The sequence below is a fragment of the Convolutriloba macropyga genome, chromosome 3 (genome assembly GCF_964194025.1).
Source record: "Convolutriloba macropyga chromosome 3, txConMacr16.3, whole genome shotgun sequence".
NCBI lineage: Eukaryota > Metazoa > Xenacoelomorpha > Acoela > Convolutidae > Convolutriloba > Convolutriloba macropyga.
In genome coordinates, this window is record NC_134470.1 from 49329476 (window position 1) to 49343394 (window position 13919).

The following is a 13919-nucleotide window of genomic DNA, read 5'->3' on the forward strand; positions in this document are numbered from 1 at the left end:
CAAAGTGACATCAAAATAGTTTGCACTTTAAAATTGTTTGTTCAAAAATCATTTTTTCACTAGTTTTTTTCTCTTCTTTCAATCCCAATCTTGGTTATGGTAATCAACGGCGGCTATTTTCCGGCAATCTGCCGGGTATGTTTTCTATTCTAGCAACCAATCAAAGCTGGAAACTTGATAATCATGTTTATACCTATGCGCTGTAGTGTAGTGTAATAAATGCCTTGATAGAGAACCGGGATCTGTACTCTACATGTAATTATTTCTATTAAAATGATATTTATCCAGGTACTTATGGCAGTGTATCCACGATGCAGTGCAAGAGGGTCGATCAGTGGTGCTGACATCCCACTCTATGGAGGAGTGTGAGGCACTGTGTACTAGATTGGCCATCATGGTCAATGGCCACTTCAAGTGTCTAGGATCCACTCAGCATATCAAGACTAAATACGGCAATGGATATGTTATTCACGTCAAAATGCAGGCTAGTCTTTTGTTTGTGAGCGTGGCACGCTTCCTTATAAGGAAACCATCTGTTAAATTATAAGGAAACCATCTCTTAAATTTTTTGAAGTATCAGTAATGGTTGCGTGACTCTGCTTGAAGTCGCTGAGAACTTCTGGCGTTTATCCAGAACCCCTAAGCGTTTCGAGATATTAACTCCGAATTTCGAACTGAGTTCTGCAGAGTCACGTAACCATGCTTAAAATACGAAACGCGCACGTTTTAAAATGACTAATGTTAACGGAAGTCAACTTCTGGCCAAGTAGGAACTTTGGCATTTTAACTTCTGGCACTGCAGACTTTCGGTATTTAAAATGTGCACGTGAGTGTTTCAATTTCTAATAAACTGGGTTCGTTTTTCCCTTGTTCTGTTTTAGAACTCGCAGATTACCCATGCATGATTGGATGCTGAGCTCGAGATGAAGTGTTACTGCTATTACAAATGATGTTTTTTTTAGGTGGGACTGGGTGAGTTTGTGCAGAATTACTTCATGCAGGTGTATCCCAACGCAGAGGTATTGGACAACCTGCCTAGTCTTATCGTGTTCCAGGTCAGCTGGTCTTAGCTCTTCATTTAATAATTTAAATCACAAAATAGTCAGCATGCATTTTTTATATTAATCATCCTCGAGCGAATTTTTGCAATTTTGCTCTTTTGAAGCAATTTTTGTCTGAACGATTTGACCTTCAGTGGAAAGAAACGGGATAGTCTGGTGAAGCCTGAAGGCATTAAGTGAAGTCGAGGTGAAGTTTAAAGCTTCACTGTGTCTCGAGTGCACGGCGTACCGAAATCGTTGATAAAGCATAAATTGATGGAATTTGAGCCTTCCTTCTTCGGCTCTCTTCTACTACTGATATAAATGGGTTATGGATATTTAGGTTCCACAAGAGGACTCATCGCTGTCTGGGATGTTTGAGGCTATGGAGAGAGGGAAGCAGATGGAGATTGAAGTGGCAGAAGAAGGGGCAGCACAAGAGGTGGTTGCTGGAAGGATGCCAGGATCAAGTGGTTCATCAGCACTCAATCCCACAACTACACGAGTACCACTTATTGAGGACTATTCCATCAGCCAAACTACTCTGGACCAGGTGCACATTAATCACATCTTCATATGAGTAATTGATTACACCAGCCGTAATGTTTCTGGAAATGACAAATTGACAGTGTCAAATAGTTCTAAATGTGACATAGTTATAAAATAACTGATCTGTGCCAGCTTATGGATAATTGAAGTACCAGTGTGTATACACAGGAGAATAAATTTTCGTACATGTGAAAGACTGCTTTGTAGTTGATGGTGGCACTCTAATTCTTTGATGCTATCCGTAGGTGTTCATAAACTTTGCGAGCGAACAGAATGACGACATGGTGTCTCCGTCAAAACAGGAGAGAGGGAAGGGACAAAAGAAGAAGTTCAAGCCTCTCCCCAACAAGTTCATGCAGGTAAGCATATGACTGGAAAAATACCTCAGATATCTTTTAATAAGAGGGATGCTTTGTTTTGATCTGTTAGTTTCCCGCTTAGTGGTCGCAAACGATTGAACGGCAAAACTGCTAATTGAACTATTGAATGGTAACTATTGTCTGTACCTCTGCAGAAAAGTTTTTAGTAATTGTACTAAAAAGTAGGCTCACAAACATTGAGGTCTCAACATTTTTTTAGAATTTAATTTGCTCGTGAAATTAATAGATGACCTTAATCATGAATTTTATGCATGGTGAGAGAAAGTTACCCTACATAGGTCAATGGCAACTACTATGAATCAGTGCCAGAGTTTACTTCAATATCCACTACACCATCAGCGGTATCTACCCCTAGAGGAGCAATTGGAGGAAACGCAGGAATTGGAGGAAATAGAGGCAAAGGAGTACAAGATGATGATGGTCTTCTGGACAACATTAGCATTGCTTCTGGAGACAGTCAACCGTCCAGTGCTGCCAGTCTTAAACACGTTAGGACTGTTTTCTTTACCAAGTTATATCCGTCACAAACCGGTGGCGTGTAATTTAACCCAAAAATGTCTTGCTTGACGTTATTCCTACAAATTTCGTAATTGTCATTTTTGTGGTTGCTTTTCTCTGAACTATGGGAGCTTTTCCCTGTTTCTCACCATGGAACTCTGTTTATTCTGTCAAAATTAATAGCTTCATGTCTTTAATTATTAATCGTTCTCAAACAAAGTTTGTAGGAATTATATTAGTCCGTTAGATGATTGACTTTCTGTCCTCAAAGCGGGATAAACATGTAAAGAATTCAGGGCAATAAGTTCTCTTCCAACCTTACGGCTCACTAGTCTCTAAGTATGCGATTCAGCGAAACTGTTTAGGATACGACATAAATTCATGGTGTGAATGGTAGTTCTTAAGTTTGATTGACCCATTCCACTTAACTCTAGCCTGTTAAGTTAGTTCCCTAAGCATCTAATGATTTATTGTTTCCATGAGATAGGATCGAATAGTTATCAGAGGAGAACCATAGTGGTGTAATTCTTGCAAAACTGGCAGCGAAAATTTGGGCTCTGGTAAGATTCTTTAGCAGCCGCAACAAATAGACATATCTTTTTATCGTTGCTTACAAAATTTGCTATAAGCCAATAATAGATCTATGGGTAGCAATAAAAACAAAAATGTTCGTTGAATATTGATTGAATTTGTGAAACTTCGAGATTGTATCTACACGTGCACATCTTTCCCTCGTGCTTTAATTGGAGAAAATTGATCTTAATGGCACCATATGGACCCCTGGTTGTTGCTAAGCTAATTGTTATTTTTATCATGCAGAAGCAGAAAGAAGTCAGATTGACCGTAAGTTGTTTTGTTACTTACATTTATGTACGGAAAATAGCATAGCAAAGAACTCAAGTCAATTAGTTTTTAACCCGATTTATAATTTGGTAGAAGTTTCCTGTTTTTGTTATTGATGTCGGAGATGTTTCTAAAGTCTCGGATAATTTATCTTGCTCGTATAGTGAACTACTTCCTTCTTTTCTGTAATTTTATGATTACAGAGCAGGATTCTTTTGCTCTTGTCATGGAGACATTTCCTTATAATGTTTAATAGAATGTAGTTGCTATTGTCTTTTGCATTTATTTAGCTGTTTGAAAACTTCTTCAGGTAATGATGCGACCTTCGAGTGCTGCGTCGACCAGGTCTAACATGAGTGAGCCAACTCCCCTTGACGACGAGGAGCCCTCTGCGCCTCCTCTAGTGTCAATTTCTACCCCTCGTGAGAGTGTGTCCAACTTAGAACAGTGGGGTCCAGTCACCGACACCGTTGAGGTGTGTACAATAACTGTTCTTTTATTGATGAATTAGTAAATGCTTTTTGTATTCGCATAAGCCTCTTGTCTGCACAAAAGGGTTTGGATGGCCCATAAATGTACTCTTTTTCAAACCGCAGTCGAACTCCAATTGTTATCTGGTAAGATTTTTCAGAATTCTTTTATTCTGCGGTTATTTTGTCAGCGTCTTGCAGGACTGATTCTCATCTTGTAGTATTTTTGCAAATCGGACGGTTTCTTGCCAGATTTTGCAAGAATCGTGCGATACGCTTCTTGATTGTAATCTTGCGACAGAATATTCACTAAAAGAGCATCAACACGTCTGAGCTCTCAACAGACAACAGCCCGCAATAGGAGCACTCAACAGCCCCCAGTATTGTCACCAACGATCTGCAAAAAGGCCTAAATCATAATAAATCTTGCAACCGTGTTCGACTGGTAGCCTTCGATCTCACCGCCGCATGCAGCACGGCTGATCTCAAGTTAATACTTGATGCATCACTACCAAATAGCACTAAAATGGGGGGCTTCATGTTTGCAGAGCAGGTTTTGTTACGTAGAATATAAAAATCAAAGTGGAGAAAAATCAACAGGGTTCCAGCAAAGTGGTGTATTGTCGGAAATGCTCTTCAACATCTACATGAGCAAGTTGACTCTACCTCCGATAGGTATAAACATCACGCTTTACGCTGAAGATATAATTTTAACAACATCTCAGCAACTGGTTGCAAAATTACGTGACAATAACTCCCTACCTAAACATTTTACACGACCGGCTAGAATCAAGAAAACTTAGCTGGAAAGTCAAGTGCCACTGTATTTGCAATCTGGAGCAGAAAGGCCAAGTTTAACCCACATCTCACTATCAAGAATTCACCAATACCATTAACGTCTCAGGTCAAAGCAATTGCTGTCATCTTTGATAGTATGCTCAATTTTGGAGAGCACGTCAGGAGCACTAAAGAAAAAATACAAGAGCGCAGTAATATACTAAAAAGATTGCTGGTAACTACTGGGGCTTCACAAAAAGGGCAATCAGTGTCATGCAACGCTATCGGTCGGAGCGTTCTGAAATGCGATGCCACTATTCGGGCTTCCACAATCAGCAACACAAACTAGAACCACCTGCAAATACTTCAATATACTGCTCTTTGCACAATTACTGGCTGTGTGTAGTATCTTACTTCAATGACATTTACAATGAGGGCTAATTGCAGCCTGTTAAAGCTCACAGAAATGCTAGCGCAGAACTTTCTGGCCGGCTGTTATCAGAGCCGCCGTGCCGATCAAAAAACAACCTCCAAAACCTGTTTCTGTCCCATGAGACCGACATTAAATGCTACTTCTAGGGATTGATTGAAAGAACACCAACAATAAAGAGCAATTAAATCGCAAAGTATACAAAAATGCGCTCAGAATTTCACCGACACACGGTTCATACTCAGCTAAACATTGACAGCAAGCAACAAGGCACACTTCCAACAAAAATTGCAGAGGAAGACCAAACGCTGCCGCCAATTGCACATATCCCATTGGCACAACTGAGAGCTGGATTCTTCGCCCGCTGAACTTTTACTTGAGTAAGATATGTAGCAATGTTGATAATCGCTGTTCCAACTGCCAGGGAATGAAGTTTATATCTTGGAAACTTTTTATCTAATTTAAATCTATTTAACTCAATTTTGTCACTTTTAGTGGCAATTAGGTCATTCTTTTACAGTTTTGCACAATTATTTTAACATTTGGAATAACTACGTGTTTCAAACAGCAGTGAAGCAGTAGTGTAGCTACTACGGATGGTGTCGGTTGTAAGAGATCTTTTCCCACTTTTTTGTTTTGATTCAATGTTGAGTGTTTGTTTTAATCACGCTGGACTAATTAAGTAGCGATTAATTATGTAATTTTCAAGCGTCATCTTTTTTTACGACTCCATTTGATATGATGTTAGAGAAATTGGCGTGTAAAAGTTTTTGTTGAGAGATTTTTTAACAAAACCTTGCATTGTAATTTCATTGTAACAATAACGGCATTCTAATAGCTGTGATTGGCTTGTGAATGCTACCAACAATGTGATGCCGTTGTTTTTGTGCATAGATGATATTGTTTGCGCTGACCAATGCCCAGCTAATGATTTTATGACTCTTTTGCAATATTTTGACTAAATATTTTTATTTTTGTAATTCGTGCGTATATTTGGTTATCTTTTTTTCAGTCTCAATAATAAGAGGTTCACTTTAAGATACTTTTAGGCCTACGAGAATCGTTTCCAGTTGCTAGTTGTTGGGTTTTACGGCTTTCACTTTGTGTGTTGGCAAAAAAGTATTTTCCTGTACTTGTTGTTCGTTTTGTAGTCTGGTATTTATTCTTTATTAGTGACAGGTTTCCTCTGGATTTTCAGGGAGATATAGTTGAACCTACTGAGGCTCTAAGATTTATCAAAAGTTTCTTGACTTCATCACAATGTGTTTTCAGAAGTTTTTATTGAATTTTTGAGTTTGTGACAGGTGCGATTGATTAGCTTTCTAATGAATCGTAAACAATGTTTTTCTGTGCTTTGGGCTGATATATCGTTTTTATGGCTTTAATGAAGGCTTTTTATAATTATAATTGTGTTTTTTACCACTAATTGTTGTCATGTCTCTTAGTTATCATTAATTACAAGTTTTTTTACATTTCGTTTTTTAGGCTTATATTTAAATAGTAATTGCAGTTGGTATTTAAATGTTCCTCAGACTATTACGTTTTTATAGTTTTCGATTTCTGTCTCTTTTTTAATTTTTTGGTCTATTTGTCACGTGGTCTAATTTATGACAGGTTCCAAATTCTTTCTAGCAACGCATGATTGAATCATTTTTGTACCTTTATTTTTCATCTCTCAATTATCAATCAGTTTGCGATTGTTTGACAATTTCAACATCAATAGTTTCCGATGGAAAATAGGATTTTTTTCTTCCGTTTATTTGCTGCTTTCTTTATTTTTTTGCGTTCGTAGGGTTTTGATGACTGTCAAAAATTGATGTTTTTGTTAGTTTTACCAGTCAATTTGTTATTCTAATAATATCCTTGTGTTGCAATTCGGGACCTGTCGTGCCTTTTGTTCAGTTTTCCTAACTATTGTCTTCATCGAATCATGTTACCACCCAAGCGCCGTGATTTCAGAGATCTGTTTATTTTAGGTGAACTCTACCACTCAGGAGCTGACCTTTTCTGCAGGAGGTCAATTGTTACTGAGTTTTGTAGAGGTTCTTATGTCATTTGTGAAATGTGTCACCCATGAGCGGGGACAATCTATACTGATAAGTTTTTGACGACTCACCCATTGATTGGGGGACTGAAAATATTATGCTTTATCATACGGGTTGTTATTCAGTGGCAGGAAAAATCTGAATGAAAGAACAGGAAGTTTTACCTCAAACAATTTTTTCAAGAAGGAAGCGAGTGTGATTCCATTGGCGATTCGGGCTGAAATTGTGATAATAGCAATGATCGTTTATGAACCAAGATTTTCTAATTGTAAATTTTAAAACTTAATTCTCTAAGTAAAATGATTTCTTCACCCATGTATTAAATCTAAAATGAGAATGCAAAGTTGACTTAAAATTAAATAGAGTTTGCTCAAACTAGATACTTATAAGCAATGTTACTCGAAAGACATATTTATTAGATTTGAATATAATTCAGAACATGTTTGAAGAAACCCAAGCAGAAAAAAACAATTTCATCAAGTAAGCTTGAAGTTGTAGTTGCTTCTTTTCATGTTTTGTTTTGTTAAAACCATATGTTTTGTTCAAAAACAACATTTTGTCCATTCTAGTGAAAATTGATTCCTTCAAGTACCACTGAAAATCCAATAGTCTGTTTTATATAGCAAGTATTCTCAAGGTTTTTGTCTCTGCCTCATTTGGTAGATAATTAAGCCAAGAATGGGAATGAGCGGTGTCAGAACATTCTGTGTAAACGCACTTTACTGAGCCTCCTTGATAACAATTGGCATCAAATAAGCGCCTCTTAACTGTTATTTTAGACAAATGGACAGCTGAAGGTAGATGAAGATGACGAGCCGTCATTAGTGTCATATGTTGACAATGCTGCCTATCAACCGGACGAAGAAACAACTGGCTCTAACACTTCAGCGAAAGCCAAGCCAAGCAGTTTTGGTTATATTCCCCCGCCGTAAGTTGCACATTTTTGCTTTGGTTACAAGTCCTGGACATAAATATAACTTACTCGCATATTTGCCGACATTAGTGAGGAATCAGTAGACGGAAAGCATTTTACTTGATCGATATCACTCTTAACCTAACCAAGTTGTGACTTGTAGGAGTTGCATTTTGACACTTAATGCTGAGCTATAGCTTATAGCTATTTTTGGGGCTTTTATGATTGCTATAATATTTCTATCGGTGTCTTTGTTGCAAATTTTGAATTTCTTCGTTTGTTAAATTTTGCATCATTCTTCAGAATTTGATTAGAATTGTCAAAAAAGCTATTTATCGAGCGTGACTTGATGGGCGCTGTTTCCAACAACTTCTCGTGATTTACGTTTTAAAGGTTTACGTTTTGAAGATCTATATCAAATTATCACCTGAAAGCAGGCATAAGTTTCCCAAATGTGCTTCAAATATTTTCATTTTCTCAAAATTCAAATTTGTTTTGCTATCACGTTCATTTTTTGTGCATGCTAATATCAGAAAATCTAAAAATATATTCTCATTTCGTTCTCTACAACTTTATTTTTGAGACCTATATATTTTTTTGTAAAAATTAGGTCGTTTTTTATTTAAAAAATGTTTCTGCCAGAAAATGCTTTTGTGTTGTTTCAGAAAATGACAGAAAAAAATATTCTCTTAATTTGCTATTTTTAAACAGTTTAAATGTATTTAGGATGCCAGTATACGGCGGATCGGGACCCTTCCTGCCGCCAGTCGCTAACAAGAAGGCGTTACCGGTTCTGGTTGCGGTGAACCCTCCTTCACCAACAAGAGCTGATTCGCTTTACAGTGGAGCAGAGAGCGACGATGAAAATGCAGAAACTGTTTTCGGAATGGAAGACACACGATAGAAGTTGAATACATATACAAATTTTTTAAAACTTTGTTCTTAATATTTAAAATAAACTTGAACTGAAAGAAAAAATAATATCCGCCAAATATGCTGCGCAAAACAAAATATGCAATTTTTGTTTGAAAAATTTAATATTGCTCAATACAAATGATTAATAACTTGCAATTTTAGCTGTAATTCTCCTTAACTTTAGCCATGAAGATAATACATATCAAAATTCACGTGAATTGTAAATATTTGATTAATATACTGATAACACTAAAGGTCAAAAATATTCCAAATTCAAACTTATTTGCTGTTAAATCTTCTTGGCCATTGAACTGCAAGCATTTCGTTACACTCATGTCATAAGCTATGTCATAAGTTCTTAGGCTTTTGTCATTTTTTCAAGCCTACGAATTTTTTGGTGGGTTTGGAACTTGATACCAGCCCCGCTTATTTTGTTAAGCCAAATTTGGCAGTGATAGCGTTTGCGCAGAAATTCAAAATTGGTACCAATACAAAGCTCTAAAAACCGGAGTATTGATTTCATACAGTTTCTAATAGCCGCCTCAGCTACTCAGCCGGCTATTATAGAGCTCCCATTTTTTAGAACTCGACGAGGAGTATTATTGGAGAAGTACTTTCTTTTCAATCAGTTTTATTGGAGTGATTTTTGAGGCGGGACATGAAACGAGTGAGTGATTTTGATGCTGAACAAAAGTTAAGAGCGGAGCGAAAAGAGAGTGGTTTGTGTTCATTCCGCTGTTTTTGAGAGAGCGAGAAATTGATGTGAAAAAATTTTCTCCAAGCGAGCGAAATTTTTTTCTTTACGTGCGGCTTTTAAAAACATTTTTTGCAACTTTTGATGGTTATGAGGTTTGATTATGATATTGTATTAGTTTCAGGCTTGTTTTGATAAGAATTGAAGGTTTCAAGTAGTTAATTTGATTTTTAATGCTAATTTGGAGGTTTTTGATCAGTTTTGCTGATTTTGACGAAATTTAATGATTTTTTACCCGTTTTTTTGTTTTACGGCTTTAAGTGGGATTTGAATAGAAGCTTGTTACTTACAGAATTTTCAGATACCAATTGATTAACCTTTTGTTGGTATAAAGTATTTTTTCTTATGAAAAATGACAGAAAAATTGAAAAAACTTTAAACCATTTTTCTTATTTTTTTGAAATTTTTCTTTTTCATCTTGGACAAGTTTCTTACCTTTTATTATTTGCCCATTGTTTTGCGAGCTTTTCATTGCTCTAATTGCAAAGGAACCTTATTCGGCTTTATGTTTCCTTGTACTATTAAATAAAACTCATTAAGTTTTTATAGTTTTGTTCAATTTGTTTTTGCAGTTTTCTAGATCTAATTGTTTGTGTACTCAATGGAAATTCTTTGAATTGTACGTCAGGACTTGTCCTGCTATGTTTTTTACTTCGTCGAATAAAATTTTTTCGCGTTACCTCATTTTGCCGCCTTTTCGACATTGTACGTGTAATCTTTTTGACTTCTCTAGGCTAGTTTCACTCTTCTCCCATTCTGCTAAAAGTGTTTTTAGACGGCAGTTGCTCCGCAAAGCACAAAATGAACAGAGTCAGTATCAAAAAATGAAATCAAAGAAACGGGATAAACCCATAGAGCTCGGTTTTAGATGACTGTTACTCGAACTTGGTTCTTATAAGTCTTAGTTACCATCTCTAATGCCTATTGGTTTTTATACTAGCTCCTGCTGGTGTATGCTCTCACTATGAAACAGGAGAATGTTCAACTGCTAAATGACATCAAAATAGTTCACACTTTAAAATTGTTTTTCTACAAAAATCATTTTTTTTCATTATTTTTTCTCTTCTTACAATCCCAATCGTGGTTATGGGAATCAACGGCGGCTATTTTCTGGCAATCTGACGGGAATGTTTTCAACTGGAAGAGGAGTTGTGGTATTATACAGGTTCTTACAATACAAGAATTTCAGTGCATTGGTGCTCTGTTTTTACTGCTTTTAAGAAGAGTATTGTGGAAGTCTTTTTTAAATAAGTTATATATTGCAACTTTAACAATTCATTCGTTATTCTTGTTGATTTTCGTTAAGACAATATTCATCTTGAAGAAATTTTTTTCCAAGAAAAATTAGCCAACTTTTGGAAAACTTTCCAATTGTTTGAGTTTTTTTGAAAATTTTAGTGTTCATATTTTTCACTGTTATCAATTTTTCAAGCAGGATATGTGTTAGAAATCCAGCTGTCTAGTCAAGAGTTAATAATTTTTGCTATTTTATGAGAGATATTGGTTTCAATTTCTTAACAACGAGAAAATCAAATTTCAAAAGCAAATTCTACTTCTACTGCGTTACAACCCAATTTCTGTGCTTGACGTCATTTCCCACGCTGTTTTCAGGTAAAATTGATTTCAGTTATAAGATCAGTTTGGATCATAAATGATTTATTTTACTCAAATTTTGACATATCAAATTTGGAATTTCAAACAGCCGACAAATTGCGAGAAAAAAGCCTCCGTCCAATGACCGTCGGTGGGATTGACACAAAGAGAAGTAAAGAGAAATTTCGATAACAGCTTACTCTTTTTCTCCGTTAATTCATTTCAAAATATGCCAGGCGAAGTCACCTAAAATGCAATCCAACTTCGCGGACTAAAATTACTAAGAAACTAATTTTAATTGAACACGCCAAGCGATATTTAGTATTTAATATGGCGACCGTTTACTAGGTGCAAAAATAAATAGAATGAAATTACTTCTATAAAAAAAGTATGAGCAGTAAAGGTTTCTTCTGGGCGAGAGTTAGCTCAAAGTCAGAATGATTGATAAAAAAGCAAAAGTGGTGAAAAAAGAACAGTTAGATTTGATCCTCAAATTTGATATATGTAAAAAAATATCGCACAAAATACTAATTTCACTGAACCAAATAAATGAACTAAATTATAAGCTGAGACAGGCACACGGACAGTAAGCTTAGAACTGATAGCAATTAGACGTTTAATCTGAAAGATCTTCATAATTTAATGCAGTTTCGTGAAACAATAAGTATTATTGCAGGCCTTTATTGGATTATCCAGTTAATCATTTTGCCTTTTGACCTTCAACGTATTCGCTGGATATTGCTGAACAAAATTTAAATTCCACTAAGTTCAAACTGAGTATGGTAAGTGCTTTAAACGACTGAATTTTTTAATTAAACGTGAAAATTGTGGCTTACTTGATACAAAAGTGTAATTGATAGGTAAAACAAATTTAAAAAACGGATCTTTTTTTCGCCCCCTCGGCTCAGTGGGCTTGAATTTTTACAATCCCAGGGGCACGTGTTATTTTTTTACATAGTGCTATATAACAACATATAACTTGTAACTGGGGAGGGGGGCTGGATACAGAATAGATCCAAAAAACTTAGCAGGACAAGGCTTGAACTTCAGTTCCACGATTTGAAAGAGAAACATACAAAACTTTATCTGACTATCAGACCATCCCAGCTGTGGTAAGGTGGTAACATATTGAGTTCATATTCTGTTGATTAGTACTAAATTGTTTTAAGCTTGCCCTTCTCTGATTAAAGGTCATAGTTCACTTATGTTAAGTTTACCGCCGACTAATAAGTCAACTTTTCAGTTTGTTCATATCTCCCACTTTGATAATATTTCATTCCGTTAGATTTTCTCATTCAATTCAGTTGTTCTCAATCTTAGTAGCTTTGCAGTCAGAAGAATCTCATTGGGATTCGAGGAGGATTTCCAATTCATTAAATTATAACTACATTCGTATCTCTAGTGCAAAGAAAAACTAAAAGGGGTAATCCCACCAATTAGTGAAACATTGGATTCGCGCCTCGAATCGAACTTGTAAGCTTAAAAGCGTATTCGTGGCTCAAAAACATACCTCAATAGTCTGAGGTATCACATGGCGCAGTCAACAGTCAAAGAACGTGCACTTTTTGGAATCGAACCATTTTGGGCGAAACCAACACTAGAACCACCTTTGAGATGGGATCGCTGGCAGATAATGCTGAAGTTGGCTATCCTGGCAAAAGAGGGTATTTCAATCGACACCCTACGCGAAGATCCTCCGGTCAAGGTCACCTTCCCTCCAGAACCTATATACGAGAAAAATGTTGAGAATAGTACATCTCAGAGCGAAAGAGATTGGAAAACTCGAAGCGAGCAACTTAAGAACGCGTGGTTAAATCGTTGTCAAAAGATAGAACTTGCAGGTATATTGTGTGGAGACAAACCCTGGAAGTTTGGCAACAATAAAGCTGTCTCTTCGACCTATCTCAGCTTGGGGATGGAAGGACGACGAATATTTGGTTCCCAGGAACCGAACATCCAAATTGATTGTGTAACAACAAAGGACCTTTGGGAAAGCCTAGATCAGGTATTAAACAAACAGCGAAATATCACCTTCAATCGGTCTATCTTCCTCACCAGGAAACAATTGAAAGGAGAACCTGTAGAAAAGTTCTATGTTTGTCTTCGAGAACTGTCCTCAAACTGCGATTTAGGAAGTCATGAAGAGTCAATCATTCGTGACGTTTTCATAGCTAACATGCAAGACAGCGAGATCCAGAGGGAACTGCTAAAAGAAACGAGAACGGCTAAAAAGGCATTGGAAGTTGCCATGAACATTGAGATGGGCATACAGAACCAGTTAAAGATATCTGGAACCACTGTCCATTCGACTACAAATGAGATTACCACTACATCAGTAAACAATATACAAGGATCTTGGAACAGATCGCGACCTCCAATGAATCAATTAGTGAAATCTACAATTTGTCCAAACTGTGGCTATGGGTGGTCAGCTGCACATCGACAAAACTGTCCTGCCCGTGGGAAGAATTGCAAAAATTGCGGAATCGCAAACCACTTCGCGAAAGTTTGCCGGAAACCCAAACAGTCATAAAAGCCGAAACCTAAAGTAAACAATGTTGACGACTCTATCTCCGAAGTGGCCACGGTGTGTACATCAGCAACAGTTGGAGAGCATGCTACTCATATAGATAGATTGTTCCAAAAATAAAGTATCTATGACGCTAATTACGATTCGGATTATGATGTCTATAATGACAACCGCGTTGCAAC

General features: G+C 36.7%; 1 protein-coding gene across 2 annotated transcripts in view; it reads left to right on the forward strand.

Annotated features, from left to right (window-relative positions):
* LOC142336251 (phospholipid-transporting ATPase ABCA1-like) overlaps nucleotides 1–9154 on the forward strand; it is a 123264-nt gene extending 114110 nt beyond the window's left edge. The window contains exons 6-13 of one of the 2 annotated variants that reach the window (XM_075384938.1): nucleotides 289–484; nucleotides 963–1055; nucleotides 1384–1593; nucleotides 1835–1948; nucleotides 2248–2457; nucleotides 3621–3785; nucleotides 7812–7960; nucleotides 8672–9154. In XM_075384938.1, the coding sequence (XP_075241053.1) occupies nucleotides 289–484; nucleotides 963–1055; nucleotides 1384–1593; nucleotides 1835–1948; nucleotides 2248–2457; nucleotides 3621–3785; nucleotides 7812–7960; nucleotides 8672–8849 (1315 nt within the window). In that variant the 3' untranslated portion in view covers nucleotides 8850–9154. Of the gene's footprint in view, nucleotides 1–288; nucleotides 485–962; nucleotides 1056–1383; nucleotides 1594–1834; nucleotides 1949–2247; nucleotides 2458–3286; nucleotides 3371–3620; nucleotides 3786–7811; nucleotides 7961–8671 lie in introns of those variants that run through there. The other variant, XM_075384939.1, reaches the window with a different exon arrangement.
* Nucleotides 9155–13919: the final 4765 nt, after the last annotated feature.